Source organism: Vombatus ursinus, unplaced genomic scaffold, assembly GCF_900497805.2.
Source record: "Vombatus ursinus unplaced genomic scaffold, bare-nosed wombat genome assembly UNPS02014810.1, whole genome shotgun sequence".
Lineage (NCBI taxonomy): Eukaryota > Metazoa > Chordata > Mammalia > Diprotodontia > Vombatidae > Vombatus > Vombatus ursinus.
Window position 1 is genome coordinate 7,166,972 of NW_020954588.1, and position 26,270 is coordinate 7,193,241.

The 26,270-nt window shown below is 40.4% G+C and overlaps 1 protein-coding gene across 2 annotated transcripts in view; it reads right to left on the bottom strand.

The window, feature by feature from the left end:
- The window catches only part of GK5 (glycerol kinase 5), a 62,226-nt gene extending 36,366 nt beyond the window's left edge, over positions 1-25,860 (bottom strand). Inside the window, exons 1-4 of one of the 2 annotated variants that reach the window (XM_027876069.1) lie at positions 25,663-25,860; positions 8,636-8,729; positions 7,097-7,172; positions 2,788-2,881 (exon numbers count right to left, since the gene is read on the bottom strand). In XM_027876069.1, the coding sequence (XP_027731870.1) occupies positions 2,788-2,881; positions 7,097-7,172; positions 8,636-8,729; positions 25,663-25,860 (462 nt within the window). The remainder of the gene's footprint in view (positions 1-2,787; positions 2,882-7,096; positions 7,173-8,635; positions 8,730-25,662) is intronic. The other variant, XM_027876070.1, reaches the window with a different exon arrangement.
- Positions 25,861-26,270: the final 410 nt, after the last annotated feature.

Genomic DNA, 26,270 nt, shown 5'->3' on the forward strand with positions numbered 1-26,270 from the left:
ACCAGTAATCTTGCTAAGTGCTGGGCAAAAATAGTCCCTGCCCTCAAGAGGTTTACATTTTAATGAAAAGGTACCAAACATAGTGAGTACTGACCAACGTCATGAAAAAATGAAACTGGTGTATCTTTAATAGACAAAAAATGAAAATTCATTGATGAGGAAGTCATTTTCAAAATACCTGTCTGAGTACTCAGACCACAGACTAGTTTGAGAAAATGGCCAAAACCACATCAAATTAGAAGAATAAATATGAGAAGACATTGAGTGCAATAACAACAGCTCAAACCTGACCTATTCAAGCAAGCTACCAATGCCAAAATGGGAAAAATGTCATAAAGGAAAACACACAGATTCTAATGATCACAATCTTTTACCAAAGTCTGAGTGATATAAAGAAGCTGCTACATGGAGACCAAAAGAACCCCAAAACTGCCTCAGTCAGTAAATACTTGATTTCTTTAAACAAGTAGAGAGACAAGACCACCAAAGATCACATTGGTTTAAAATACAAATTCACGGGAAAAACAATAAGGAGAAGGATAATGAAAGGCAAGGAGCATACCACCTCACAAAAAAGCAAAGCTGCAGACAGCTTTGTGTTAGGTAGATGTATGTAAGCCAGGACGTTCCAAAAGGGAGCAATGGGGACTCACAGGATCAGTGACCTAGAGTAGGAATAGAACTCAGAAATCAGCTAGTCCAACTCCATGCCCTTCCACCCCCATTTTCCAGATGAAATGGGACAAGATTGACAGGGTTCCCCTAAGATGTTTTCATCACTGAAGACCGTGGAATCACTGCATTCAAATGAACAACTCAGTCTCTGCGCTATATACAATAGAAATGGCACTGAAGGAGAGGGTCAAGAAAGAAGTCTGGACCAGACCAAATACACAATGGAGAAATCTATGCAAAAGGCAACAATCTCGAAAATACTGGGGGAAAAATATTCTCGTCAAACTCGCAGATGAAACCAAGCTAGGAAGGATAGCTAACAATGGAGATCCAAAAGGATCCTGACAGCCCAGAGCACTGAGCCAAATCCAATAAAATGAAATTCAAAAGGGATAAGTGTAAAGTCTCACACACATGTGCCAAAAATATCATCTTCACAAGTGGATGGAAGAGGAGGGGTTAGACAGCGGTTCTGAAGAAAGATCTGCAGCTTAGAGAGGATTTCAGGCTCAACATAATGTACTGAGGATGATATAGCAGTCAGAAAAGCTAAGGTGATCTTGATCCGTATTGAGAAGAACAGCTGCCAGGAACAGGGAAGGGGAGGATCCGACGGTGGCCTCACTCTGCACACCTTCTCTGGTGTGTTGTGTTCGGTTCTAAGGACTGAAACTGAAGAAAGACATCGGTGAGACGGAGAAGGCTTAGGGAAGGCAACTAGGATGGTGAAGGGCCCTAAGTCCAAGTCACGTAAGGATGGCTGAGGAAAAGGAGGCTCGGGGAAGCCAGAGCTCTGTTCAAGTCTACGAAGGGCTACTCCTCAGAGGAAGTTTTAGATTTCTTCTTGGGCTCGTCTTCCTTAAACGTCGTCAAGTAGACGGACGCTTGTCCAGTATGTTTCAGCGTGGATTCAGATGAAGCAGGGTTGAATTAGATGCCGGCTGAGGTCCACTCCAACCCCTAAATTCTCTGATTCTGATCTTCTCTCCACAGGTACTCTACAATCCAGCCACACTGCCCTAGAGGGGCTCAGCTGCACTCTATAAACTGCCTCCATCTCCTACGCCCAGGATGCTCTCCCTCCTCATTCATGCCTGTGGGTTTCCCTGGCTTCCTGCAAGAGTAAGCTCAAGTCCTCCCTTCAGTAAAAGGCCTTTCCTTGTCTCCCAGATGCTCCCCAGCCTTCCATCTCCTATGTCTGTATCTCTCCCATTAGACTGTGAGCTCTATGAGGGTGGAGACTCTTTTTGCCACTCTTGGTAGCCTCAGCACTTAGCACAGGGCCAGATATTAATAAAATGCTTGTTGGCTAACCGACTATGAAAGTGCACTGTGCTGTCAATGATCCCAAGCTGCACTGACATAAACTCCTTTTCTGGCTCCCAATATTCTCTTAGCTACAGCATTCTCACAGCTACCCAGCTGTGAACTGTGCTTCACCATCATCCAGAGAACTTGCAGGCGTCCCAAAGGAAAATGTGGAGCAGCTCAGTGGGTCTAAAAAGACTGTGGCAGGTGAACTATCACAATCTGCCTGCAAAGAGAGATCTGAAATGTATGATCAGGAAAGAAGGACCAGGTAGAGCAAGGGACTAGATAACCAAGGTGTGTACTGGTACCAATGAGATATTAAGAGACTGAAAGGAAGTCCTTCAGCACACTGATTTAGTCCTTTACAGAGGACTGATGAGAAGTCATGGATGGGAATTACTGAAGAAGGAGAAGGCACGGAGAGGTTACAACCTAGACTGTTGAACTGTGGTAAGATCATGGGTCTACCAAAATTACATCTTCATTGTCACCAACCTTTGGTTTCCTTTACAATCCCATGTATTTTATTTTATGTATTTAAAAATGTTATTCTGGAGTCCATAGGCTTTCCCAAATTGCTGCCAAAATGGGTCCATGACACACAAAAGCTAAAGAAGTCCCAAGTTACTGCACTACAGCTACAAGTGGGGCTCAGTTTATATCGTAATGATAACAGTTAAGACGTACTTTAAAATGTGTCAGCCTTTCCCTAGGTTTTAATAGTTTCGGTGAATAAATAAAGTGTACTAACTGCATCGACACCAAAAGGAGCTGAATTATACAAGATAAGGAAACGATTACCTTTAACAAAAAAGAATTATTCCAGGATTTCACAAGCTCAGTAGCTCTTAGGTCTTGCCAACTTATGAAGTTATGGAAATGATTTCCTGTCTTCCTAAAAAACAAAATAGTATTTTAAGAGTCATTGCAAAATCAAAAGTATCCTGTCAGAAACCACACAAAGGGTCTGTTGCAAAAGACAAAAATTTCGAACTTCAAAACATAAAAGTAATTTCAATTTCAACGTCAAAGTCAATGAAATAATTAGACTAGATATGCTGTGTGATAAATTTTTTTATAACCAACCAAGACCGTATAAAAGTTTCAACTATACAAAAAGTAATTCCTTCTGAATTGCTTTACTTTGAACCATCATAAAAAAGATAAATTCCCCCTAAAGGTTGGCTTCATACATTTTCAAAAAGTCAAAAGGATAAAAATGTTTTCTTTCTACATAGCATTCCTATCTTTATACATATTAAACAAACGGGAACTCTGTAACCCAGAGTTTAAAGGATGGGGATAAATGCTTTCTGTGGACACTCCTGTTCTTCCTGGCTTGCAGGGTCAAAATCTGCTATAGGGGGAAAAAAAAATTCACATTCATACTTAGGTGTTGTTTGATTTCTACCAAGGACTATGCTATATTTCTGAATGTTCTTAGGACTCTGCTCATACCTTACATAAGCATTTGCCACCCAGTGTAAGCTGCATCCATAAGAATGTGGCATTCGGAGAAATGTTATATGGGAGTGATTATTTCTAGAGGAATGATGTTAGAAACTTTCCTTTCTATATTTTCTGCATATATTTATTAATATACATGCTTCCCCCAATAGAATGTAAACTCCAGGAAGACAGGAACAGTTTCATTTGCTTCATATTTTCAGCATAGTACCTGGCACATCATAGGTGTTTAATGAATGCCTAGTCAATTATAAACTGTATTTGCCTGAATGATGTCACAGCAGAATTTTTCTTATTAAATATCATATTGTTGTAAAATGACGTTTGTTGGGGCAACCTTGTATGAACTGCCAGCCTTGGAGTCAGGAGGACCTGAGTTCAAATCTGGCCTCAGACACTTGACACTTTCTAGCTTTGTGAATCTGGGCAAACCTCGACTGCCTCACCAAAAAGCAAAAATAAATAAATAAAAACACCTTGTATGAACTATAATGATACTTTATTATAGTTCAGATGTTCATAGCTTTAGAGCTGGAATGTGCCTTGGAGGTTGTTTTATCTTCCATACTAGAATAGAAGGTTCATGAGGGCAAGGATGCTCTGAAACAAGACCATAGTTAGAGAAAGAACAAAACTAACAACTAGAGATTTTTCAGAAACCACCTAGAACTATGAAATACCCCAACAGGAAAATATTCTAGAGAATATCTTTACTTAACATCTGAAAAGTGCTAATCAAATTAACCATACTAAATAAGCTTTTAGTCTTCAAAGTAAGCAGGCTGGAGAGTTCTGGAATCTGAGGGCTTGGGGAGGCGGAGGTGACGCAGGCTCAGGAAATGGTTTCGCTGGCTCAGGAAAATTCAGAAACTTTTGCTGCTAATGCACATCTGCAACTACTGGGCACCCGGTAAATCAAGCATTGATTAAGTACCTCCTCTGGGTCAGGAATTGTGTTATGTACTGGGGACTGAAACACAGAATGGAAACCCTGAAATCGACATTCAGAAAGCTGCCTGGGGTACTAAGCAATGAAGGGACTTTGCTCATACGTATCAGATGGATAATGTGAAAATGTCCCTAAGGACCCGAGGGTGATGCCTAAGAAAAGTTCTAAGCTCCTTAGCAATAACTGTTGAGAACAAATCCTTGTAGAGTCAGGGGAAGAGGAACTCACTCACTTGTCATTGCTCCCTACCATGACAAGAGGGGAGCACAAGAACCAGCCAGCTACGGATCTAGGCCACGAACTTTTCTACAGTGTCCAGATCTTCTCAGCATCTCTGACAAAAAGTTAGCTAAAAGCACTTTCTGCTAGTCTGAGAGACCTGTCTTTGGCCCACCTGGTCCTTCACCTGGCCTTTCTGCAGAAGTTGCCCCATATTGGCCGAGCACTGCTTGGCCGCAAGAGTTCAGCTGGGACTAGGCCTGAGGGGTGGCAGAACTTAGAAGTGGGTACTGGTTTTCACAGATCTTATATCAGCAATCCTCGAGTTAATTTGGCCATGAAACATTTTGGGGCTTGAAATATATTGATGGAACTCACAAATGCTGGCCTAGCATTGAAATATAGTGATGGAACTCACAAAGGCTCTAGAGGTAAGGAATACTTCAGGATAAAAGAGAAGCCTGGGAAATTGTGGGGCAAAAGAGAAGAAATTAAATCTATTTTCTTAATACCCAAATTCCACAGATACTTTTAATACATGCATAATTTCAGAGTTAACATTTTAGTGGGAAAAAACTGTTAGGATAACAAAGTCTCAGGGTTCAATAGTCGAGTTTGGGAAATGCTGCTTTACATGTTCTAAGACTGAAAGGCAAGGCAAATATTTTAGTTTTGAAAACAAAAAAGTGGCAACAGAATCTTAAGAGAAGAGCACAGAGATATTTAAAAAAAAAAAAAAAAAAGCAAGTGAAAAGACAACACCAGAAAGGCAGCTAGTATAATGAAAGTCATGCAGCCAATCCACAGGAGGGACCCAAAGTCAAATCCCAGATCCAATGGTTCTTAGTTACGGGACTGGAGGAGTTCCTCAACCTTTCTGGGTCTGTAATGTCCATACCCACTTTTGTGTTACCTACCCACAGGATCACAGGGCGGCAAGGGCTTTATAAACCTGAAAGCATTAGGCAATTGTAAGCTATTATAACATTATCAACTGTTTTGGTAATCAGTATTTATAACTAACCACATGCCAATCAAAAACTAGTAGAGGCAGAGAGGAATCTCACCTTTTTTTTCTGTGCAGTATGGTGCCTTATATGATACAATCTTAGTTTTTCTAAAAATGTGACTCTCCTTTTAACCAGTAATAGCAAAATCAAGTATACACAACCTTTAGTTTGCAAAATTTATCTTGAATTATTAACCTATTGTATCCCTCCAATCCTAGGAATAAGTTTCTTAAGATCTAAAAGTTCACTGAAGCTGAATGTTGACTGAAGATAAATGATGTAGTCCTACCGAGATGATTCAGAGGTTGTCCCAAGCCCCAGCCCCCACACAACTCTTCTGATGAGTAGAGGGTAAGAGAATACCTATCATGGTAGCTTTGTTGCTTGTGTGGATAAGATCTAGGATTTTCAAGGTACAAAGAACTGCCCCTTTCAGTGCAAAACTATAGCAACTCCACAATTTAAGAGTTTTAGAGAGAAGCCAATGAAGAGGTTAAATAACCGGCCCAGGATCTCAGCCAGTATTGTCCAAGGTAGGACAGGATGGCTCTCTAGGCACACCACCATTGTACTGCCTCAGTGACGGCGGCTAACACAGTTAAAATGAAGAAGAAAAAGTCTTTTATCTGACTAGGTAGTGTTTTATTTTGAGGGTACATATAGGACCTCTTCATGTACTTACCTTAGCCTCACTAATCTTACAAACACCCCCTGTGAGCCCCAGGGTCACGTGTCTCCCATAATTTTAATAGCCCCTAAGATGTTCAATGCAGTATAGCTGCAATGGATCTAATTAATCTTCCTGAGGACAAGGACGTGGTTTGACCTTTATTCTCTACCAAGTCAGCACATTATAGACAGTAGATCTTAAAATGGTAAGCTGAAGAAGCAATACCATGGTTCTATAATTTGGTACTTTTGGGGACTAGCGTACATTTTCACAGGTTCGTTGGCTTAGAGCCAGGACATTAAAGGTCATCTAGTCCAACTGTCTCATTTTATGAAAATGGAGAAACTAAGGCTCAGAGCAATTTTAAAAAAATTAAAAAACAACTGCCTAAGGCCACAGCAAGTAGCACAGGTGGGATTCAAACCTGAGCCCTCTGACGCCAAATCTAGTTCTCTTTCCACTGGACCAAAAGAAAAATCATGGAGACAACAACAGTTCAATTTCCTGGGTGCATGTTTATTCAGGTTAACCAGGTTTAGAGTTAATCAGAACAGGTTAGACAGAGTTTAAGTTACAACCACTGTCTTTTGAAATGTACTTTTAAGTAACTAAAGAATACATGTGGGAAGCCTGTTTTAATAAAAGAGAAAACATCAATTCTTTCCAAAGCCAAGAAATGCCACATTTTATGCATATGGTCAAAGCTCATCCAAGTAGTTTCAAAGTTTCATTCAGAGCATATTAGCTTTAACCAAGAATCAAACAACAATAGTGCTTATGACACAATGTACTCACTTGTTCCATGTAATGAAAGTTGCTCTCTGTGTTGAGATTCCAAGGCCAACAATCTGATGCATTTGTATTCCTGCAGCTAAAAGTAAAAATACATAGAAATCAGTTTAAAAGCTGAGGAAATTTTCCTTTCTGATATTACTGTCTGATCTTTAAGAAAAATACATATGATAGAAACATTTTTACTAAAGCAGTTAATCTGAAAATAACTAAGCATTCCTCTAGTAAGCTGGATAGTGATCCTTATAAAAAGGGTTGAAAAAAGCAGAAAAGAGCTAGATTTTAAAACCAGATACAATGACCTGTTTATGAGGTCTGAAAAATGAGAAAAAGACACTGAACAAAGACTAACTAGCTAGACAATGTTTTCTTCTTACTGCTGGAGAAAAGTTGCAAGAATTTCACTTCTGAGTCTAAGTGAATACCAATCTTCCACAGTAGAAGTGTGAGAAAAATAAAACCAAAATCTTTGGGGAAAGGAATATGATATCCTCCCGTACTAAGAATACAGATGAAATTTCAAATTCTGCTGAGATATATTTTTCACATAAATTGATGCCAAGATAGAACCAATTATTTTTCCTCATTCAAATTTTCCATAATACTAAAATTTACATATGAAAAGATATGTAAAACAATTGAACCAGAAATCTCTACTACAAAACTGGAATAAAGACCGCCTGTGATCTCATTGGCAAAGGAAGTACCTGGATGGGGGGGGGGAAGTATCTTTTCTATAAATTGGTCTTTGTTGTTGTTCAATCTTTTTGGTCTTGCCCGACTCTTGCTGACCTCATTTGGAGTTTTCTTGGCAAAGATATTGGAGTGGTTTGCCATTTCCTTCTTCGTAAATTGGTCTTAGAGAATGCCCCAGAGCCCAGACAGAGGTTCATTGACCTGTCCCTTATAGGCCACACTGGCAGAATGTAGCAAAGGCTGTACAATGGAACCCAGGTTGGCCTGGCTCCAAGGCTCCTCTATAAAACATGGCTCAGAATACCGTCTACATAACATTTTGCCTCTGAGGTAATATGAAAAACATATTTAAGAGTGCTAAAAAATATTTTTGTTTTCTAACCAAAAACATTTTCTTTTTGGCTGGAGCCAGAGTGTGACCCAGAACAATCTGGATAACCAGATTAGAAAGTTTCCTGAGTAGCGCTGCTTGAGGATACTACTCTCTCTTCAACTTTTCTATTTACCGCAGTACCTTCTACAGAGTATGCATTCAATGCTTGATTATCAAAAGTTGCAAAAGATTGAAGCTAATAAAAACTGAAGAGGTAAGTGATAGTCAAGAGCACCAAATTCTAGCTCCTTCTTGATTTGGTCTAGGTTGTGGTACTTTTTCCAAAGAGCCAACCTGTAAAACTCCCTGGTTATCCTGAGGTAGGGTGGTCCCATATTAATTCTACCTGGGTGCTTACCATTTAGAAAAATACACACTGTTATAGAAACGTAGGGGGAACCTATTATTACTGTTATTATTACCACCACCAAAGGGGCTTTAGAAGTTTCTGGTTTTTTTGTAAGTCTAATTACCTTGTACAGCTTCTTTTATTACAGCAATAAAGTGACTCCAAAGAACTTCGGGATCTATTTCAACCCAGCCATTTTGAGGATAAATCACTTTTACCTAGTTATGAAAGGACAATTTAAGCAAAAATAACATTAAGTTTAAATGGTGACAACCATTTTAAGGGCCTGCTTAAAATCCTATCATCCACCAATGATTTTTTTAAAAACAATGATTTTATAAGATTGATTTACATCAAAAAATTTTTTGACAAATAGCTTTAAGGAACCTAAATAAAAATTCAAAATATTATGATTCCAAGAGACTGCCATGAAACAGAGGTATGACTGCTAATGACAAAGTCCTGGAAAGCCTTTTTCAAATGTCACTAAATTCCTACTCTAATTATCACCCATTCAGTGGGCATTGGGTTATTGGTGTTAAGCCAATGGAGTACAAGTGCTTGGCAGGTCCTCTATCACGATGAAAAGACATCACATATGGGCCCAGGGACAGACTGTCACCCCAGGACCAACCCTGCTGAGTTTGAAGGTGATCATCACAAGAGGGCTGGTCGTCAAATGATGCCTTTTGGAGCTATAGATTCTCATGAAAGCCCATACAAAGGCCTGGAATGCATCACAGTATACACACAGATAAAACACTAGATCCTTAAAATGTGGAAAGCCTGTTGCTGATGTCCAGCACATTTTACTGCCAGTATTCCTAATTTGCAGTATCAAGGTCAATGCTTAGCTTCTCAAGAAATGCTGTGTATGTCAGAGAGACCTGGGAATCATGCCTCAATATTAGCAACTAGACAAATTTTCCAGATTAAGGATGAACAATTGAAGAAATACGTCTGCTGATCCGGTTTTAAAAAGTCATACTACTCAAGCGGTGAATATCCCCTAAGCACCACTGACATGCTTATCCAGCTAAAAACAGGGGTTTCTGAAGCTGTTGCCGAATGTTGTTAGCCCTCTGCAGTATTTGTTTCAAATGGAGAGCTGAAGAATTGAACAACGGGAAAGCTTATCTTTCTTTTTAAATATGTGGATTAAAAAGAAAGAGCAAGGTGATGAATGAATAAGTGGAAAAACCCAATATTTTAAATTTCTTCATGCACACCTGGATCAAACAGGTGATTTTTGTTTAAAAACAAACATATTTCATCTTTAACATTGTTGTTTCTGACTTTTCCCCATATTAATCCTTATCCTTGGGTAACTGCCATCTTCAGAATTCCATGCTCCTTACTCGAAGGCTTCTGAACAAAGTCATGAAATTGAAATCTTCACTGTAAGAGGGTACACTAGGGATGGTGAATCAGGGAAATATGTAGATAAATGATTGTGGTATAAAAAACAAAACAACATCATCCCCCATCAGCATTTTCAAAGTTCTACTTTTGAGTTATTCCACTATAGATTCAACTGCTTAGTAATCATTGCGCTCTCATAGACTATTCTTTCTGAGCTCATTCTCCACAGAGACTGTTCCCAGCCCTTTTCTTTCCTCAAGACCTCTTCCTACACTAACAAAATAGAGGCCATCAATGGGAGCCCCCTCAGCTCACTTGTTTCTGCAAAACTTCTCAGCAGCTTCATCCTTCTACTCTTCCATTTCTCCAGGCACAGAGGAAGAATTTTCATATACTCATGAAGGCTAATCTTCCTATACCTTAAGCCTTTCTCTTTCGGTCAGCTCCAGAATTTTGAAGAGGTGTGAAAGAGGGAATGATTTACTTGGGCAATCTAGCCAGTCCACTACCTTCCATCATATGCCTACAAATAGTACCTCTCAATTCTGAAAATAAATTTTAAATTCTTCTTTTGTCCTTTGAACTCTATTCTCTCCTGTCTTTCACTGTTGAACTTCTTGAAAAAAGTTACCTGTATCAGATGCCTTTTCATTACCCTCTCATTCACTCTCTAACCCCTTGCAGTTTGCCTTTTTCTCTACTGCTCTACACAAACTGCCTTCTCAAAGGTCACCAGTGTTCTCCTGTCAGATAAAATGGGCCATTTTCAATCATTATTCCACTTGATTTGTCGGCAGTACCTAAAACCACTGACCTGTCTCCAGCCTTGGTTTCTGAGGCACCCCACTGCCCTTGTTCTTCAAAATCTCCAACCACTCCTTCGGTTGTATTTTGCAGGATTATCTTCTTCCAAACCACTCAAGGAGAACATTACTCAAAAATTACATCTTTGGCCCTCTTCTCTTCTCAAACTTTCTACCTTTGCATTATAAATTTACCCCCATAGTTTCAATTACTCCTCCCCATAAAGGATAGCAAAGTCTGTATTCTCAGTACTAACTTATTTTTCAATCTCTGGACCAGCCCTTCTAAAACATTCTGGTCTCAGGACACTTTTATACATTTAAAAATTATTGAAGACCTCAAAGAATTTTTGTTTACATAGGTTACAGCTAATGAAAAATATATTATGTTAGAAATTTAAATTGTATTAAAAATTAAAACTGATAAAAGATTAAATATTTAGCAATTCATTGAAAAATAATGATAATAAACCCATGACATGTTAAATAACATTTTATGACAAATAACCATACCTTTCAAAACAAAAAAAAATTTAGTGAGAGAAGTGACACTGTTTTATATATCTTTAACATCTGGCTTAACAGAAAACAGCTGTATTCTCATATCTGCTTCTATATTCAACCTTTTGCTAATATGTTGTTTTGGTTGGAGTATATCAAGAAAATCTAGCCTCGCACAGATATGCAACTGAAAAGGGACAAGTAATTTAAAAAGGCAAATAATCTTAGTATTATCATGAAAGTAGTTTTGACCCCTGAGACAAACTCAAAGGAAGAGGTACTTCAGGCCCAAAATGGACTTTTCAGAAATAAGGTTCTAAACAAAACAGATGATCGAGATATTTTTACTGGGCTGCTTAAATGAACAAGAATAGCAGAGTTTTGGTATTTTAAAATGTCTGTCAAGCATTCCAAACTGCCCTACTCGCTCAGAAACCAAAAGATTTCCATTAAGCTGGCTATTTCTTATCACACAGTATTTCTATTCCAACTATATACAACAGAATTCCATAAGTACGCTAAGAGATTTCAAACTGGTCTCCCTACCTCAACTCTCTTCCCCTTTCAATCAATCCTACATATCCCAGCCATATTAATCTTATGAATTCAAAACTATTTTAAAATTATGTTATTATCTCCCCACTATCTACAAAATAAAGTCAAACTGCTTAGGCTGGTATTCAAGGTTCCCCATCATTTCATCCCATTTTAGATTTCCAAACCTATAGTTCAATACTTCCCTTCAAGTACACCCATCTTTGGTAAAAAAGGACAACATAACAAAAACTCACATTTATGGAGCCGTTTTGCAGAATGTTTTACATGAATGATCTCATCAGATCCTTTGTTTATGCTGGTCCTTCCAGCTGTGATATATTTTCCTCTGCTAACATCAGTCACATTCCTACTTCTCCTTCAAGGTCTGACTCACATACTACCACCTTGCCTTCCTTCATATGACCAGTCATGAAACATTTTCCTCCTCTGAGTTCCCATAATGTTTTGTCTCATTCACTTACTTTATTTTGCTCTGAATCACTTCTATGTACGTGTCTTATTTCTTATGCTAGACTGTCAGGTCCTTGAAGGCAAGAACTACATCTCAGGTCTCTTTATATTTCCCATGACACTCTGCATACACAGGGTATCCCAAAAGTCTTAATAAACTTTAATAACTTCAGAAGTATAAATGCTACAAACTTACCAAAAAGTGTGAAATTTTAATGATGTAAATATTGGTATACTTCTTACCAAAATTCAACATAACCACCATCTTGTGCTATCTACATGTGTAGATTTTCTAATTTCATAAACATATTCTTGTGCTATCGAGTAGATTTTCTAATTTTCATAAAAATTTTCCTTAGCTTCTACTCAGTGATGAAATGGATTGCATTTGTAATATTAGCCTTAAGACCATCCAAAGAAGCAGGTTTTGATGCATACAGAGCAGTTTTGATGCAACCCCCCCAAGAAAGAGTTTAATGGGATGGATCAGGTACCCAAGGTGGCCAGCCAAGAGGATATCCTCTACTGATCCTCTACTGGTCTGAGACAGTGTCACCCAGAAAAGAAAGGCCAAATAATTACATTTTCAAATTATATTTTCCCTTAAGTTTGTAGTGTTTCTACTTCTGAAGTTATTAAAGCCTAAAACTGCACTAAGATGGAATAATTAAAATACAAACTCTTTACAATAAGGTCTACCCTGGAGATAACAACGGAACTTGGTCTACCGTGTGCAGATGATTAATTCAAAGGAAGGCAGAGGAAACACAAATATGGTCACATTTTACTGCATGTGTTTTTTTTTAAGCCAGATGCTAAAATGCCTTCACGTATCAGTGTGTGTGGCACTGGAAATGTCACTCTGTTACACAATTGCCCATCAAAGAGACTGGGTGGATACATAACACATTTGCTGCGGTTTGCCATGAAGTGCTGTTCCACTTGGGGAAAAAATAAGCTTTCTATGTTTTTAGATACTAAAATATCATGTCAACTATCTGTACCACTTCTAGCAACAAATACAGCCCTATCACCCAATAATTTGAAGTGCTTAGAGAGGCGGCAAGTGGGTGGCACAGTGGACAGAACACCGGCCCTGGAATTAGAGGATCTGAGTTCAAATCAGCCTCAGACACTTGACACTTACTACCTATGTGACCCTGAGCAAGTCACTTAACCCCAACTGCCTCTAAAAACAAACAAAACAAAACAAAAAAGAAATAGAAAGATTAAAAAACTTAGGCAAATCATAGGAGAACAAGGCTATTTCTGCTTTGTTACCTGAAACAAGGCACTGCCTCAAGAGATGATGGCTTCAGCATTAAATAAAAGGAGTATAATGTAAGTATGATTGAACTTAACATTTACAAACTCATTTTAACTGAGAAATAAATGCTGCTCTATTTCTTCATGTGGGGAAGAGGAAAGTGATACATCTTTTTATTATCTAAAAAGAAAATTTGCTGTTATTTTTATAAAGTCTAGCATACATCCTAATTCCAAATGTGGTATTAGAGTTAAGAATTCTGGCCATGAAAAATTGCAACTATACATTTTTTAATTTCAATACAGTGCTGAACTCACCTGGCTGCCAAAAACAATTCTTTCTAATAACATTACTGAACAAGAATTTATTACAACACCTACTGTGTGCTAAGGGATAAAAGACACTTGAATTCTTTTGGGGAAAGGCAACATGTAGAAGTAAACCCACAAAAAAATAAGGGGGACAGAGCACGAGCCCTTGGCACGATTAGGAACGCCTGCTGACGAGCTGTATTAGGAATGGCTCGAGTTAAGTCTTGAGGCAAAGTGGATTCTATGAGCAGGAAGGGAAGAGAGAGAACACCACGACCTCGGCAGCCAGCCAGGCCAAATGGCCAGAGGCAGGCAATGGAGCAGCAAGGAAGCCAGCTTGACCGGACCGCGGAGCATGTGAAAGTGTGTTATGTGTAACAAAGAGGAAAGGTAGATTGGGCCAGGTTGTAAAAGGGCTTCAAATGTTAAACAGGGGAGCTTGTCCTTGAAGCGAGAGGCAAGTCAACTGGCACTGACTGATTAGAGGAAGAATTCAGTAAGGCTCAAGCCCAGAATTCTAGAGGGTGAAGTCCCCTCTAAAGCCAATCACTCCAATGTGTAACTAAAAAAGGACCCCTCTACGTTACAGCTGTAATAATAAAATTTTTCACCTAAGGCAGACAGTTTGTGGGGAGGAAATGGGAATGTGGGATACAGTCACATTCACCCCTGGGGAGGGCGGCCCAACGTTTGCTTCTGAGGGACACCACAGGACCCTGGGAGATGGGATGGGGGCAGTGACATGAACCACAAAGCAAGGAACAGGGATAATGATTCCTAAGAAAAGGTAGTGAATGCCACTTCATATCGGTGCCCTCTTCTAGTTCTGCTTTAGTGGTAATAATACACCTTGTAACTTGTACATAGCTCTAACTGCAAGCAAATTTTTCCTTATATCAAGCCTATATTTGCCCTTCCACAATCGCCCCCAATTTCACTTCCCACACTCTCGAGGTCAAAAGTGATAAGCCTCTTCCACAGGACTCCTTTCCTTTCTCCCTGCTCTCCCTCAAGGCTACATATCCTAATTTCTTCAACCAATCCTCACAGAACACGAACTTGGGCTTTTTTATCAACCTGGCTGCCCTCCTCGGAACACAATTCAGTTTCTCAACATCCTTCCTACAATGTCCTGCCCAGAAGAGCGATGATTTTCACTTGAGAAGATAAAACATCACGTTCCAAGTTTGATCTATTAGTCATCTAAATAAACTTGGAGCTCATAACATACTTTCTGAAAAACTGTTACTCAGTTGATATTTGCTGAACAGCAAAATTGGTGTAGATGCTCTTCCCCCCAGTTACAAAAAACAAGGCTTTCCTGACCCCATGCCCTCAGGGAATGTGTAGTCCAATAAGCATAAGATAGCAGAGATATGAAATATGGATCAGGAAGTTCACTAAATACATTTGTGTGACTATATAATACACAACATTCACTTATAACTTTCTCTTGAAATTTTCATTTTAAACTGATCAGATTTTTACTTCTCATTTGCCACTACCATTTTTCCCAAGGAGAGACATAACCCCATTTTTTTTCTTTAGGAAAGAAAAAAAAGACTCACAAGAATTATATAACAACTTTGTAATTTTCAGTTTCTAAGAATCCTTTCTTTCTCTATTTTATTAGCCAAGGATTGACAATTCCTAATTAAACGCTTGCACAGAGAATTAAAACAGGAATTTTCTGCCCATGTACACTGTGTGTCTACTTGTGGGAATGAGCCTCAGCAGCAGTCCTGGGGGTGACTCTCACAGTTTTCTCCCAAGCACTTCTTCACTCTATTCTCTGTCCTCATTAAGACCTCCATTCTCTCTCTCTCCGTACTTTCTCCCATCATTATTCCTATTCTGCCTTCACTCTCCTCTCTCCAGCCTCAACCCAATCATTTGATACCTCCACCCTACACTGACCTCTGCCCTTGAATTCCCTACCACCTTGTTCTAGCGTAGCTCCTTTCTTGCCAAATTTCCACCCTAGAGCGTTCCCACCATCCAATACTTCCTACCTACCTGCTCACTGGTTAAGGACAAAACCTGAGGAACTCTCACAAACGTGCTGACTGTCATCTCACCTTCAACGAGGCCCTATTGTAGTTGTTTTATTCCTAATTGATTCCCTCTCATCTGTTCCAAATCTTCTCCTTCCCTCCTGCAGGTGCTCATCCGCTCCCTAAGCTGCTCTCTCCGAGGAGACCCTTGTCCCTTCTGTTGTTGTTGTAGTCGTTTTTCAGTCACATCCAACTTTTCAGGACCCCATTTGGAGTTTGTTTGTTTTTAAGATACTGGAGTGATTTGCTATTTCCTTCTCCAGCTCATTTTACAGATGAGGAAACTGAGGCAAATGGGGTACGGTTAGTGACTTGCCCAGGATCACGCAGCTAGCATCTAAGGCCAGATTTAAATTCAAGAAGATGAGTCTTCCTGACTCCAGCCCACACCCTATCCACTGAGCGACCTGGCTGTTCCCCTTGCGTCTTACTTTACTACAAAAATTGAGGCTGCTAAACATGAATTAGGGGGAAGTCTTTTCCCTAATTCTCTTCATTTCAAAATCCCTTGACATCATCTCTCACTCTCTCCATCTGTCCTCCAGTCTCTACAGTGAGTTGGCTCTTTTCCTTGCCAAGGCCAATACCTCTATATGTCAATCAGCTGATTAATCAATCAACATGGATTAAATTCTTACTATGTTCCAGGAAGTGTGCTAAGTGCTGGGGATACAAAAGAAAGCAAAGGCAGTCCTTGCCCTCTAGGAGCTCACAGTAGAATGGGGTAGAAAACATGCAAATAAATCTATACAAACAAGTTATATACAGGCTAAATCAGAAATAATTGACAGAGGAGGCATTATAATCAAGGGGGATTGGAAATACATGTGTATTTGATCCTGTCTTCTCCAGAAAATTTCAAACTCAATCATCTCCCCTGTCTTAAATCTTCAAGCATTTCCTATCAACTGGTTCCTTCTCTTTTCAAATATGCCCATGTCTCTTCTATTCTTAAAAAAATTATCACTAGACTCTACCATCCCCTCAAGCTATCATCGTATATCTCTCTTCTCTTTCTTAGCCAAACTCCTTGAAAAAGTTGTCCATAGGTCGCTCCCTTCCTCTCCCCCTTGTCCTCCCCCTCACTCCTCACCCCCTTCCAATCTGGCCTTCCACCGAAATATTCACTCAAAACTGTCCTCTTAGCGGTCCGGTCTAATGAACCTTTTCTCAGCCCTAATCCCCGTCTACCAGCCGCAATTGACGTTGCTGATCATACTCCTCTGAGCTGTCCCACAACACCGTTCTCTCTTGGTTCTCTTCTCGTCTAACCGCTCCTCCGTCATCTTTGCTGACTCATAATCCACATCACCCTCCCTCACTGTTTTCAGAGGTTCATCCTGGGCCTTCTCTTCTCTCTCTTTTGGTGATCTCATCAGCTCCCACGAGTTTAACCATTGTCTTTATGCAGGTGACTCCCAGATCAACGTGTCTAGCCCTAAATTTCCCTAAGTTTCATTCCAAAATCCCCAACTGCCTACTGGATATTTCAAACTCATTCTACTGGAGACATCAAACTCAATATGTCTAAACTCAACTGATAGCCTTTACCCCTAAACCCTCCCTTCTTCCAACTGCTCTATTTCTTTTGAAAGTAATATTATCCTTCCTGGTTTCAAAATCTCACCATTATCCTTAACCCTTTATTCTCCTCATCCAATGCATCCAATCAGTTACCAGATCTTGCCATTTCTACCTTCTTAACAATTCTCAATATTTGCACTTACCTTATGTGCTACCATCTTAGTGCCAGTCTCCATCACCTCTTCCCTCAACTGATACTATTGGTTTCCCTGCCTCCTTTCTCACTACTACAGGACATCCTCCCATGGTTGCCAAAATAATTTTCCTTAAGCATGGTTCTTATCATGTGACTCCTCTACTCAACCAATTTCAGTAGATTCCTATTACCTCTAGGATAAAATATAAACTCATCTGTTTATCTTTGTATGCCCCCCACAGTCTGCGGCCAGCTTCCCTTTCCAGCCTCACACTCGCTGATCTCTAGTCAAACCAGCCTCTTCTCTGTTCCTCACTCTTGACATTCTAATTCCTTTCTCTAGCTATCCTCCCATACCAAAACGCACTCCTTCCTTACCTCAGCCTCGGGGGCTCTCTTTTCCTTTTCAGACACCATCTCCCGCATGAAGCCTGTACAGATTTCCGCAATGGCTTGTTCCCTCTGTGTTTCATTACTGTGTATGTTTTTGTATGTATTTATTAACCTTGTACTGATGCTGTATGTATTTTCCTGAGTCCCTGGTGTCTCCCCCATTAGAATGTAAGCTCACTGTGAGTCAGGATCACTTTGGGCTTTATATTTCTATCCTCAACCTAGGCATTTAAATAAAGATTTGTTGGCTGATTGGTACAAAGTGGTTAAAAGTCATTAAGGATTTCTTTTCAGATTTGGAGTTTAAGTATCTACAAACTCAGGAAGCAGTTCACTGCTCCTGGATAGTCTCATAAAGTTAAGATCATAGTGTAAGCTCAAAAGACATGTTGATGGCACTGTTTTATTTATCTGACACAACCTGCTCAAAGGCAGTTCCTGAAGGCCACTTTTAACACCAACAAAAGAGATGGAAAAGTGCCAAGAGATTAAAAGGAAATGGGCAGAGAAGCAACTAAAGAAGGACAGAAGGAACGGTCCTTTTTAACTTCTCCCAAACCCAGACAATGGGAAATCATATGCTACTTGCTTTTCATTTAACCCTTTGTCATACCCTGCGGTTGACAAAACTGATCTCTCTCTTTAGTGTTTGCCAAAGGAAGAATAAAGTTCATTACCAAAGTATTTTATACAATGACTTACCACGTTATGAATCAAAATCACCAGCTCCCAGATACAGAACTTATTTTTACTCTTAATGACCTAGTAAAGACTGTGCTTGGAACAACAAGGACCACCTCCCCATATTTCAAAAATATTTTTCTTGATTTTCTTTTCAGAATAAGCCAGAGATGGAGTCAGCCCAGAGACCTGACTTCTGCCCAGCCAAAAGTAGTTCTCTCAGGGATTGATAATCTAACCATTATTACCTTTGCTGCCCTATGACTCTGATCTAGATCCCTTCAATTCCAAGCTGTAAAACAACTAGACCAAAGGTCCTTTCCCTGGCCACGATTCCCTGCTCCATTCTATCCAGCCATGGCAGTCCTAATCCCTATCCCACTAGTCCTAATTATTTCACAGTACCCTCTGGAACCCTACTCTATTGTTAACAAACTGCTCTTAATGTTAGGCCTGTGGGTCCCTCCCTCATTTCTTTATATGTAGTTTGTATTTACCTATACCTACAGATGTACACGACCATAAATTAAATGTAAGTTCTATGATGGCAGGAGCTATTTCGTCTTTGTACCTCCAGGGCCTAGCACAGTGTCAAACACACAGAAGGCACTTAATAAATGTGTGATTAATTGAATACGAAAAGGAGAAATGTGAATAGACCTGCTATCTCCTGTGTATGTACATACATACACACATAAACTAATGCCCCTGTTTCTAAAAGATCAGTGATTGAAGGACTGATGTGTTTGTCTGAATCTTTCATGCGGTTCTACTGCATTCAAATAAACAATTTTCCCAGTAAGTATTTATTGTGCGTCCTCATGATAGGCAGCTGCCTATCATGAAGACAAAATGAAAACCAGTTCCTACCCTCAAGGAGTTTATGTTCTAATGCAATGGGGGTGAGGGTGGATAATGCCACACATAAACACATGTTGTTTCAAGAACAAGTAAGGGGGAAGGAGTCAGAGCCAAGATGGTGGAGTAAAGGCAGGGACTCACCTGAGCTCTCCCCCAAACCCCTCCAAATACCTTTAAATAATGACTCTAAACACCCACAAAAAGATGGAGTAAAACAATTTTCCAGCCCAAGACAACTTAGAAAGTCATCAGGAAAGGTCTGTTGCACCAGGATGAGAGAAAAGCGCAGTCCACAGCAGACTGGGCCAGCGCAGGCCAGGCCCCAGCAAGCCTGGAGCAGGCCAGGGGTGACTGAATCAGTGGCAGTATTGGCAGTTTCCAGACCTCTCAGCTCACAGACAGTAAGGGAGTCGAATAGCAGGTCAGAAGGAGATTTAGAGGGGTCCCTTTGCTGGCACCAGGGAAAGGACTTTGTTGCATTGCCTACACTTGGATCTGGGTTGCAGTCCAGGGTCTCAGCAGAGGTTGTGGCTGCAGGACAGCAAGGACTCTGGTCACAGTTCCAGGGTTGAAAAGAGGGCTTATGGTCACTCACAAAAAACCAGTGCACAGAACAGGAGAGTGGTAAACCTTTCCCCAGATCATACTGCCTTGGAAGAGCCAAAAACTCACGGGCCCTTAGAAGTTATCTCTGAAAACAGCTGCACAAAAAACCTGAAGCTTGCAACAGCGCCCTCTCCACCCTAGAAGCAGAGCCCCACTTTAGCTTAGAGTCAAAAGTCAAGAAATAGGCTAGAAAATGAGCAAACACCACAAAAAAATTCTGACCATAGAAAGTTCCTGTGGTGACAACGAAGGTCAAAACACATACTCAGAAGAAGATAACAAAGTCAAAATTCTTGCATCCAAAGCCTTAAAGAAAATTACGAATTGGTCTCTGGCCACAGAAGAGCCCAATAAGGATTTTGAAAATCAAGTAAGAGAGGTAGAGGAAAAATCGGGAAGAGAAAAGAGAGTGATGCCAAAAAAAAAAAAAATCATGAGAAAAGAGTCAACAGTTTGATAAAGGAAACACAAAAAAAATACTGAAGAAAACAACACCTAAAAAACCAGAACAAGCCAAATGGTAAAAGAGGCATAAAAATCCAATGAAGAGAAGAATGCCTTGAAAAGCAGAATTGGCCATATGGAAGAAGTTATACAGAAATTCATTGAAGAGAAGAACTCCTCAGAAAGAAGAATTGGTCAAATGGAAAAGGAGGTACAAAAGCTCACTGAAGAAAATAACTCCTTAAAAGTCAGAACTGGGCAAGTGAAAGCTAAAGACTATGACTCATTAAGAAACAACCTAAATCAAAAGTAAGAAAAAATAGAAGAAAATGTGGAATATCTCTTTGGAAAAACAACTGACTTGGAAAATAGATCCAGGAGAGATAATTTAAGAATTATTGGACTACCTGAAAGTCAAGATCAAAAAAAGAACCCAGACATCATCTCTTTCAAGAAATTATGAAGGAAAACTGCCCTGACATTCTAGAACCAGAGGGTAAAATAGAAATTCAATGAAACCACCAATTACCTCCTGAAAGAAATCCCAAAATGAAAACTCCCAGAAATATTATAGCCAAATTCCAGACCTCCCAGATGAAGGAGAAAATACTGCAAGCAGCCAAAGAGAAACAATTCAAATATAATGGAACCACAGTCAGGATAACAAAAGATTTAGCTCCTTCTACATTAAAGGACAGGAGGGCTTAGAATATGATACTCTGGAGGGCAAAAGAGCTAGGATAACAACCAATCATCTACACAGCAAAACTGAATATAATCCTCTGGGGAAAAAAAAAGAACATTTAATGAAATAGAGAATTTTCAAGCATTCTTGATGAAAAGCCCAGAGCTGAACAGAAAATCTGACTGTCAAATACAAGATTCAAAAGAAGCATAAAAAGGTAAACAGGAAAGAGAAATCATAAGGGATTCAATAAGGTTAAATTATTTATATTCCTACATGGGGAAATGATATATTTGTAACTCCTAAAGACTTTGTCATTATTATTGTAGTTAGAAGGAGTAGACATAGAAAACACAGGTGTAAGTTGAATGTGATGATATGATCATCTAAAAAAATAAAATTAAGGGATGAGAAAGAAGAATGCACAAGGAGAAGGGGAAAGAGATAAGTAGAGTGGAATACATTAGCTGACATAAAAGAAGTCTGAAAGGACAGGAGCACATGGACCTCACTCTCATCGGAATTGGCTCAAAGAGGGAATGAGAAACACACTCAGTTTCATGTAGAAATCTGTATCACCATGCAGGAAAGTAGGAAGGGAAGGGGATCAGAGAAGGGGGACAGTGAGTTGACAGAAGTGAGGGCAGTTTGGGAGAGGTAAAAGTCAGAAGTAAAACAGTTTTGATAATGGACAGAGTAAAAGGAGAGAAAGAATAGGATAAACAGGGGGGAAAGAGAATGGAGGAAAATACACAGTTGGTAATGATTACTGCGAAAAAAAATTTGTTTTACAGTGAGTTTCTCTGATAAACTTCATTCCTCAAACATATAGAAAACTGAGTCAAATTTATAGAAATAAGAGCCACTCCACAATTGATAAATGGTCAAAGGATAGGAACAGGCAGCTTTCAGACAAAGTAATCAAAGCTATCTATAGTCACATTAAAAAAATAATCTAAATCACTATTGATGAGAGAAATGCAAATTAAAACAACTCTGAGCTACTACCTCATCCCTGTAAGATCAGCTAAAATAACAGAAAAGGAAAATGACAAATGCTGGAGGGGATCTGGGAAAATTTAAACACTAATGTACTATTGGTGAAGTTGTATACGGATTAAACCATTCTGGAGAGCAATTTTGGAATTATGCCCGAAGGGCTAGAAAACCATGCATACCCTTTGACCAAGCAAGGTCTGTATACTAGGTCTGTATCCCAAAGAGATAAAAAAGGAAAAGGACCTATGTGTACAAAAATATTTATAGCAGCTTTCTAGGTGGTGGCAAAGAATTGGAAATTTAAGGGAAGTCCATCAATCGGGGAATGAATGAACAAGTTGTTTATGATTGTGATAGAATACTATTGTGCTTTAAGAAATGATGAGCAAAAAAAAAAAAGAAAGAAAGAAAAAAAGGGGGCAGCAAGGTGGCGCGGTGGATAGAGCACCAGCCCTAAAGTCAGGAAGACCTGATTTCAAATCCGGCCTCAGGCACATGACACTTACTTGGGCAAGGCACTTAACCCCAACCGTCTCTTATTAAAAAAAAAAAGAAGAAGAAGAAGAAGAAATGATGAGCTGGATGCCGAAAAACATGAAAGTGAAATGAGCAGAACCAGGAGAACATTGTACACAGTAACAGCAATATTATATGATGATCTACTATGAAACTTAGCTATTCTAGCACTACAATGATCCAAGACAATTCTGTAAGACTTAAGATGAAACGTGCCATCCACCTCCAGAGAAAGAACCAGGAGAGCCTGAATGCAGATCAAAGATATTTTTCCTTTATTTTCTTTATTTTTCTTGGGGTTGTTTTGTCTGTGTTCTTTCACAGAATGATTTATACAGAAATGTTGCATAACTATACATTATAACCTATGTCAAACTCCTTGCTTTCTCAATGTGGGGGAGGGGATGGAGGGAAAGAATTTGAAACTTCAAAATTTGTAAAAAAATTGTTAAAATTGTTTTTACATGTAATAAGCAAAAATAAAATATTAAATAAGATTTTTAACAAAAGGGGAAAAAAAGAACTAAGGGGATCAGGCTCCTTCATATATAGAGAGCATATGAATGAATTGTATCAGTTAAGCAATCAGTAAGTATTAAGTGCCTGCTCTATGCTAGGCGTTGGGCCAGCTGACCATTTGTTTTTAGTTGCTTTCCCAAATGTGGCCACCAGTTACACGGCTGGCCTCACTAGTGCTCCATCTAACATGACCAACAGAATACACAGCTGTTGAGTAGGGACAGAAGCCTAGTATATATTTCTCTGCACAAAACTAAGTCTTTTCTTTTCCACTTTTACTGGGATCAAACTGCAAATGGAACCTTAATCAAAAACCTATTCTAATTTGTTCTTCCATAGGGAAGGGAAAAAAAAAGTAGAGGACTCCAATGCTAAACCTGCTCAGTTAACTGATTCAGGATAGTTGGTAACATAATATGTTAATTATAAGGTAATTTTCAATTACGAGTTCATGAAGTAGCTTTATTTGGTCTTATAAAATAAAACCATTTTTCCCCCCACTATTTAAACAGTTACTCAAAGACTTAATGGATTCTTGGATTACATTAGGAACAAGTAAACACTCACTTTTTCGATACTAAGGCACTTTCTTACTAAGTTAATATTTACTATCAACTAATTCTGAAGCTAAATTTAGCTGTTGCACTTGAATAGTAAGAAAACTTTTTTTTTGCAAAGGAATCAATAAAACTTGTACTACAAAATCAAATTCTTGATAATATTTATAACCAAAAAAGTCTTGATGATGAAACACTATTATGGAAACTTGATTGGGTCTTTAAAATCCAGGAGCCCTATACGAGGAAAGCCTCATGGGGTCTCTTATGAATAAAGGGAACTAAATTGAGCATATATACCACTGGGGGCAGGTCTAGACTCTAAAGTCTCACTTAACTGGGTGATGGGTACAGATGGGCATATCCTTAGAGCTTTTCATCACATGAAAAGAAATAAAGAAGCACGTATTTAAATTCTCAAAAAGCATTTAATAGCATCAAGAAGCAATGAAATATTTAAAAGAATGCCAAAATAACTAGTCTTGGAAATAAAAGTAAATACAAGAGCAATTTATTTGATAAAATTTGGCATTTTGGCAAGCTGTCCCTAAAATGAAGCAGTCATTTACTTACTACTATCAATTATGAAAAGCAAAGACTCTTTCAGGAAATCTGGAAAACTAAAAAAGGTAAAAATGGTGTCATAAATCAAATATTAAAGGAGGCTCCTTACTGGTCCCAAAGAAAGATGAAATCCTAACAGAGATACATAGTTGTCAATATGTGGAAACTTCTAAAAGCTATGGATAGCAAACACGCACCTGCTTGAGAAATTCATATTATAGGCCTGCCAGGAAACCATTAGGACAGAGGGATCTCTTGGGAAGTTGCACTGAAAGGTGACAGCAATGTTTAAAAAATGGCATGTGTAAAACTTCAAAAAAAAAAAAAAAGGCAGACATTAGGACTTAAGAAACAGAAATGGCACCAAAATTTGAAATGATAAAAACATACTGAGAAGCCAGTCAATCAGAGGAGGCAGTGAAACAAAGCTAGTCCTCCTGAGGCTGGTAACTGACAGATCCTGTAAAGATACTTGCTCAGGTGACAGGGAAGAAACAGAAGCAGACAGATTCATCCAGGGCACACAAAGCAAACCCAGGGAGCAAGCTGGAACTATGTTCACACATAATACGTAGCCCACTCTCTCCGGCCTGACTGGCCTGGATAGAAACTTTTTCTACTCTTCTCCAGAGAGACACTTGGAAGAGAGATGGGAAAAAGCTTAAAGCCTCTGAATGATGTTCAAACAGAGGCCACAAAATAAAGAGGAACAGCCAGGAAATGGAAGTAACGTGCTACAGTGGAAAGAACATTGGACGACCTACGTTCAAATGCTGCCATTTATCTATGCTGGGTCTCAGTTTCCTCATCTGTAAAATGAGGGGTGGGTCTAGACAGACTCTGGGGTGCCTTCCCGATCCAGGTCTGGGATTCTATTAGTGTGACTTAGGGCTGCTCTGGATATAGCCCTTTCATAATAACCAATCCGGGCCTCAGTTTCCCCTTCTGTAAGAAGGAGAGGGTGGGTCTGCACAGCCTCTGAGGTCCCTTTCAGCTCCAGTCTAGGATTCTATTTGTGTGACTTTGGGTTGCTCTGGGTATGGTCCTTTCATAATAACCAATCTGGGCCTCAGTTTCCCCATCTGTAAGGAGGGGGCGGGTCTGCGGTCCCATTAGAGTGGTCCCGGGCTGCCCCACCTGGGGGAAGGGTCGCTCCATAACTAGTCTAGACTCAGTTTCCCCATCCGTAAGGAGAAGGGGGCGGGACTGCGGTCCCATTAGAGTGCCCCAGCCGGGGGGAGGGTCCCCGGGCGCTCCCCCGGCCCCGCGCCCCCGCTCCGGCCCGCGGGGCCCCGGTCACCTTCTGGCTGCCGGAGCCGTGGATCCGAGCGGCCCGGTCATAGACGTGGCAGCGGATCACGCTGCTGCCCAGGTCCAGCCCCAGCACATAGCCCGGCCCCGGCAGGTCGGGCGGCCCGGGGCCCTGGCTCGGGCGAACCCTCGCCTCCTGCTCCGGCGTGGCCTCGGCCTCGGCGGCGGCGGGGGTCGGCACCGACATCGCTGGGCCAGAACCACCCGTGCGGCCGCAGCTCCCGCTGCCTCAGCCACCAACCGCTCCCCAACTGCCGCTGGCGCGGCAGCCGCCGGCCCTAGCCTCGCTCGGGAGGCGGGCGGGGGTGGGGGGCGGGGCCTGGCCCCGCCCGGAGCCTGACGTCACGGGCCCCGGCCAATGAAGGCGCAGGGGCGGTGCCCGCGTCCCACGGCGCATCCTCGACTTCCCGGGCCGCGGGGTCGCCGTGGGGCCGCCGAAGGGCGCCGTGTTCCCCGCGCATGCCGGCAGTCAGCCAGCGCGGAGACGGCCCCGTGGAGAGAGGCCTGGTGTCCCGCCGCCTTCCCGGGCCCAGCCAGCCACCCCCACAGACGCTGATTAAGCACCTGTTGCATTACACCTGTGACCCGGCTGGAGCC